Source organism: Ptychodera flava, chromosome 2 (assembly GCF_041260155.1).
Source record: "Ptychodera flava strain L36383 chromosome 2, AS_Pfla_20210202, whole genome shotgun sequence".
NCBI lineage: Eukaryota > Metazoa > Hemichordata > Enteropneusta > Ptychoderidae > Ptychodera > Ptychodera flava.
The window spans coordinates 33,682,220-33,689,417 of NC_091929.1; the positions used below are offsets into that span (position 1 = coordinate 33,682,220).

General features: G+C 37.5%; 1 protein-coding gene across 1 annotated transcript in view; it reads left to right on the forward strand.

Moving 5' to 3' along the window:
* The first annotated feature begins 5,260 nt into the window (after positions 1–5,260).
* LOC139148063 (uncharacterized) overlaps positions 5,261–7,198 on the forward strand; it is a 54,784-nt gene continuing 52,846 nt past the window's right edge. Inside the window, exon 1 of the mRNA XM_070719343.1 lies at positions 5,261–5,314. Within this exon, the coding sequence (XP_070575444.1) occupies positions 5,312–5,314 (3 nt within the window). The 5' untranslated portion in view covers positions 5,261–5,311. The remainder of the gene's footprint in view (positions 5,315–7,198) is intronic.

The window sequence follows — 7,198 nt, forward strand, 5'->3', positions numbered from 1 at the left end:
AATATGGCAAACCTTAGTTTTAAATCTCAGCAGACGCTAGTCACAATTATGCTGAAAAAGCGTTTTCTTATTACTCTTGGCACTGGCATATTAGGACACGATCGGTCAGCTTGTTTATCATCAGTCATCGATCGCCAATTCACGGTATTTGATATATGATTAACAGAGCGATTTAAAATGTCAATAGTGTACCCTCCTGACCGGCTTTAAAACCATTTGTTATCTAATAGATGCTATAGTTTAATATGTCAAAGTTTAAAAGTTCGTGAACTTTCACAACATCTTTTTGGTGGTTTTAAAATTGTTGCTAAATGTCAAAACCAGGCAAACCACCTAGAAACCATTTAAAAACCAGCATTAACAAGTACACAGTAACGCAACTCACAAAGAAAGCAGTAGAAACCACCCAGCAAGATAGATCATGGCAAAAATCCTATATATGGCATCCTATGTAAGGGGCCTACTTATCTCATTCAAATACAGGATAGTGTTCATTAGGGCCTGATCAGTTTCTTCAGTCTTTGGGGGTTTTCACCCTATTTTTGAATTTGTTGACGGGGGTGTTATCGTGTTTTTGAAATGCTGAATAGCGGGGGCAGTATGTTTTTGATTTACAACACTGGCCCAGACTTGCCAAAAATACCATAGCCATACTAGCCACAAATTGCATCATTCAGTGTCAGTTTTCGGCGGCCTTCGAGATTATGACTTTATATATCAGCAAAATCTGAATGTTTGCAAACGGAAAGTGTTTTCCAAAGTGTACTTACCATTATGAAATATATAGTTCACATGGAAAGCTTGGCAAATTTCTTGTCCTGTTCTGTTTAAATTTCTCTTTGAGAATTCAGTATTGGGAAGCAACATGCACTAATATTTCACAATACATTTGATACAATGACATATTTTACAACTAGAAAAATGACAAGATAATTTTCGTTCTCATTGATGCAACTATTTTCTTTCACGTCACAAGTTTTCAAGTAAAAGTGTTTTTTTATGAGTAAAATGAAAGTTAATATAAGGCAGTTTTGTCACTCTTAGCTGTGGTATTCTGAAAAGCTTCTCTCAGATACTGTGCACATCATATTTGGCTACAACTCATAAAAACTAGGCTCTCTATGGCTTCTCATTAGACTGGCAACAGTTCAATTATCAACAGAAATTTATGGTTTAAAGCTGTTCTTTCTTTGATATTATATGTAGGTCATTTTTCCCCATCATGACCTGAGTTTAATTAATCTAGAACATTCTTAAGGTCACTGTCCTTCATGACCTTGAAGTCAATTAGTCATGTTTACAACTTTCTAGAAATTCAATTAGTCACAAGTGGAGATATTTTAGAGCAGTAATTAGCATATCAATAGAAGTTCTAGATTGTTCTTATATTCTGTTATATAACCATTTGAGTATAAATAGGGAACGGCACAGTTTTCAGTCAGACATTTGGGATCGTGTCTCTGACGTGTTACTTCAAGACTTTGGAAACTCCAGCAGTATTAATTTCAAGACTTTTCAAGACCTTCACAGCAACACTGGATTTAATCTGTGGACTTTGTGCAATCCCAAGCCTGTAAGCTAAGGACTGCAACTTTGAAGTCCCTATCTTACACCTGACACGTCAACAATTTGAAGCCAAGAATGACTGAATGTTTAAAATACACCCAAATGTTTTTATATTTAATTTATATGTCATCTTTTGTTATACCTTTTTTGGGGTTCACCATGTTTTTGGAAGTTGAAAAGGGTTAGTCACTTGTTGACGTCCGCAGAATAATCCACCGACACCCCTCTCCCCCAAGATCGAATAAACTCACCAGTTCCTTATTGTATTTGTTGTTACAGCTGCAAAAGTAACATATCAGTGGATAGTCTCTCTGAGTAGCAAGGTGAAAATGTAAGTCATACAGCCGAGTCAACAAACAACACAAATAGTGTTGACTGAGTAGATGATTCTGAAACTGATAAAATGTTGGCTGACTATCACGATGAAGTGTGCGTATATTGTCTAACATTTCCTTGCAGTATTTGTCTTGATAGATGGTCAAGGTCGAATGATCTTACACAACTTCAAAACTGTCGAAAAGGTATGCAATAATTCACGTTTTACAGTCTTTTCTAGTATTGTCTGATGTATATTAATAATTGTCGAGTTTTCAGCAGTCATCGTAAAGGCTTGATTAAGTTTGTAATTCTGTTTAAAAAGTTATTAAATATATTGCTAAAGTCAGTTGCATATGCAGTCAGTCAGTCAGTAATGTGTCGATAACAGCTCAAGTTGATCAATCGTGAAAATAATGAAAAGTTTCTAGTAAATATACTGGGCATCCAACACTCTGCCCTCCTTGAATACTTGTCGTCTCAAACATTTGCCAAAAAGAAGCAAAACGTAATATACTTTTCAATTATGTAAGTCCTCTGAGCAGTTGTTTGAAATTAGTTTTTAACCACTGGCAAGCAGATTAGGGAGCCGTCATTATTTATGGCCCGTGGGGTCAAAAGAATTTCATTTGAAACGCCAAAACCAATATCCAACCATAAGTATTGTTTAATTTGAATCATGACAGGGTTTTCACTAGGATATTTGACAGGAAAGACTTTGAAAGAACGGGGTGGGGGCATGCGAAGGGCGAGGAGGAGTTCCAGAGGTGGTTCCACTTGAAACTTGTTTGAACTTATTTAGAAATTGATGTGTGCAATAGTGCATGTTACGGTCAAAATCAACATTCCATTATTTGACCATAGAGTTTACAAAGTCTATTGTCACTATCAGCCAGAGTTCGTTACCCAAATGACTCACACTTTATTTCCGCTACCAATGTTTACCTTATGTATTATGCAATACGTGTATATAGCCACATGAAGCGTGATTTCATTCATTTAGCGGGTGAATGGCAATGAGACACATCGTTCACAAGGACAAGCACATAGTTATCATCGGAAATGCTTGTAACAACCCTTTTGAGGAACAGACTTCAACCTGTTTTGATGCATAGTCGTATACACTCTACATTTAATCGTTAAGCCATTTGTATTTTATGTAAACCTATTGCGGAATGAACTCTTGAAGGAACCTTGAATAGCCTTGATTCATTGTGAGACTTATTCACGTGTTTGCTGAACAATGGCTACTGCCATTAATGAACTTTTATGGACAATGGACATCTTACGGACTCAGATTACATTTATAGTATCTTTATTTGAGACTTCTCAGTTAAGGTAGTCTTTAGTAATTGTATTTTTTATGCAACTTCAAGTTAATTAGACTGTTCTTAAGCGACCAATTGTTTTCAGTCGGTAAGTCAAAGTTGTGTTACGGAAATGAGATATTGTAAATAAAGGTAAACGTTCAGTCGGTAAGTCAAAGTTGTGTTACGGAAATGAGATATTGTAAATAAAGGTAAACGTTCAGTCACCAATAGATGACGTTTACGGAGATGAGTGCCATGAATCCCCTCACCAAATTGACCTTTGACCCATGAGTCATCTCTGACTTCCTGTTCTTTACTTCCTGTTCCTCACTTCCTGTACCTTAGTGTGAACCTAACTAAGTTCTCACTTCCTATATCCTTTAGTTTGATTTTCAGTTAATCGTTCTCAACACGTGAACGTTCTCAATACAACGTTCTCGTCGCTCTCAGAGAGTTAGTTTCTCTAAGTTTGGAAGGTATTGTTATATTCGAATAAACCACGTGAGACATAGATGGGATATTTTATTCATCTTGTTTAAGAGGGAACACATTACGGAATATCAGCTGTAGACGACTATTGCTCAGTAGTTGCAGACATTTTTTTAGTCTTAAGGAATTTGTTAGTGCGCTACAGTGCAGTTTGGGCTAATCTGAAAGGTGTTTCATTATTTTCACTAACTGTTAGAAAAAGACATAGGACACCCCAAAGGGGAGAGCACAAGAAGGGGTGCCCCCATCTTGCATTGAAAAATTAATAAACCTGTGTCAAAGGGGGGGGGGGGCAGAGAAAAGATATGAGACTACGAAAGCAAAAATTAAATGTAGAGATTAAATTTACATTTCGTTGAAAGATACAAGAATTCACTATCGCTTAGGTATTGGTAGACTATGACAAAGTATTTTCTGGCAATAAAAGATGATGAGGCAGTCCGATGTTTTGTATATTTTGTATAATTAAATTTCTTTACACATTCTCCCAAATAATCAGTGTCCTACAGAATGGAGAGTAAATGTTTCTCATGCTTGATTGGGCAAGTATAATTTTTTTATCAGGAAATATTAAAAATTGCCAAATACTTCAGGTTGGCATACATACACTGCATACATACCATATTGTAACATGTTTTTTTATGAAATTTTGCCACTTTACAAGGTTTCTGTTGTTTCTTTTTTTTATGAATCATTTAATAACCGCACTTAATGCTTCAGTACATTTCCGAAAAAATTGAATAGATCCGCTTCTTTCTCTCCACATTTTGAGCAATTCTCTTTTAGCTTTCAATTTTTTGAGTCGCTTCCCCCTCGGATTCTTCCGACCCCCTGGCCGTAAATAATGACGTCTCCCTTACAGCTGGCGTGTCTCGCCAAGGCTTATTAGTTCCATGCACAACACAGCAAAAACGTAAACATGTGTACGGAATGTCCCTGTTTCAGGTGGCTTACTTCTTGTAATTGGTTGTTTTTGCTGGTTTATGCTGGTTTACTTTGTTTTCAGATGGTTTCTATGTTGTTTGCTGGTTTCGACATTTAGCAACCGACCTCGCCTTCCCATTATAACTAGCTAGTCCTCAATATAGTTATGAGCAGTCCCTGAAAATCAGCGCAAACCAGTGGCTGATTTAGATTAATACATGTCAACATTAGGCATATCAGAAAGAATGTAGGTCTCCGTGCATGAAGTGTTCGCAGGCGCCTATGATTCGATCAGATAATTTATATGGGGATATAACGGGTCAAGGTCGGCAACCTTTGGCATAACATGATTCCTGAGATATCACTCACCTGGCTACCGTTGATAACTTCTGACCTGCCTTTTATTCGGCTACAATAATCAGTGACGTATGTACAGTTACATGGGCAATGAGTCAACTTTCAAGAGGCGTTGTTCTGCTGCATTGTTCGATGTAATTTTTTGGCAAAATAGTGGCCAACACCTGAATATATACTAGATTTCTTCTTTAGTGAATTCCTACATTTACTGTGGCGGGAAACTTAATTACAAATATTTTTCTACTTTGTGATTTGGCTTGGCCCTATGGATGAGTCATCGGTCAAATGGCATCATCAGTCTGCTTTACTGTGCGGCAGGTCTATGTCAGGAGCGCAGCCGGAGGCTTCAAATGGTGAGTCCAATTTTGCTGATTTACCATGTCTGTTTTTTCTTGGTGTATATCTAAACTTTATCGGATAAAGTTGTTAGTCGCACCGATAAAGTTTGTCCCGCCGTATACGGTCAGTCTTCGGATAACACAATAAATAAGGATTTCAAGATTTCACTCCTACTAGAATCTTGATTTGGTCATTCATATTAGCATCTCGATTTGGAAGTTTTCCAATTGCATTCCTGCCCTTTGATGTAACTCTTTCAAAACAACACCTCGCATTGTCGCTCAAAGTTAGACCAAAAAAACTGAAATGTAATGCCACTGAAATGTGTAAAATTAAAGTTTTGGATTTTCGAAAAACAAAGCCGGTCAAAAGTTTCCTTGTAACAAGAACTTTAAAATTACCCCAACAAGTGTAGATCAGGGGGAAAAATGTAGAAATTTGAGAGTCGGAATATCTGTCCCCGAGGCGCGTTCTACCTTAAGTCTTAAATTATCACGCCAGTTTCACAGATATACTCATAGAATTCGCCACGAAGATTCGATCATTTCTGGACAACCTATAAATTTTCCTTATTAATTCTAGGGCACGGAGTGCTTATTAGTCGTAACTAGGATGGAACATTTTCCCATTGTAATGAAATACAAGAAGAAAGATTACCGAGCTAACGGACGAAGAATTACAATGTAATGAGGGATATTTGCCTGCTGTTCTTACCTAGTATTATACCAGTGAAAGACGAGTGATTTTTGTGCAGAAAAACTGATGTCCTTCAAAATACAATACACATGCTAAATGTCAAAGTTTTGACCATAGTTCGGTCTACAGATGCCACCGGAAGCCTGGTAAATAACCCCCTCCCACGGTAAACATTATTGCCATTTTTTGTACAATGTGTAGTGGCTGTAGATTATCACGGCCGATTAGATCATTGTTCCCTAGAATCCGTGATTGATTGACCTTTGAGCGGCTGCTGTATGTTTATCTAATCTGGCCCTATTACAGACCAATCAGTCACGCTAATCTGATAACAGAGATTGACAACGTATTGTTATGTCTAAAGTTCGTGCCAAGCCCTTACAAACTAACAAATACTCTTAAGGCAGACAAATGCAGACAAATAAATCAATGTTTTTTATCGCTCATTTATTGTCGGTATTTCCACAGAAGCTGTAGGAATTACAAAAAAACTTACAGCTGGTGAGTCTTATAATGGGACGATTAGATGTGCCAAAGCTGAAATTTTGTTATCATGCACGACCTAATGTTGTTATGTTCAGCAGCGGTAAACAGTCGAAGGCTTCGATCGACATTTGATCCCCGGTGTACTGTCCTGGTATTTAGGCCAAAGTTGCTTACCTTTAAATTGTACGCCTGTACTTTTAACTGTACGCCCACCTAATAAGTGTTAGAGGGCAACAGTTCATTAGAGTGATCTGTAACGGTGTAATCTGTCAAACTTCAAACGTTGGTATCGACACATTGTTTGCTTCGGTAAGTTCGAAAATACTTCAGCTTGGCGATCAATATATCACTGTTTAATCGATCTGGGAAAAAAGCCAAGCTAAGATAACAGTATGTATCCATTTGATTGCCAATTTAAATGCCATCCTAATCAAACCATACGCTAATGAGCTAAGCAACAAGTAGTTTTCTTTAGGAAAGAAGCATCAAGCATTTCACGATGCCACCACTGTTATTTATTTATAGGAGCAGACTTCATTTTGACACTGCAGAGAGAAAGAGAGAGAGAGAGAGAGAGAGAGAGAGAGAGAGAGAGAGAGAGAGAGAGAGAGAGAGAGAGAGAGGGGGGGGGCAGACAGACAGACAGACAGACATTGATTCTTCGAACTCCCTTCCATCTTTGACACAACCCAACAGTGAATTAAATGGCTTTTTAC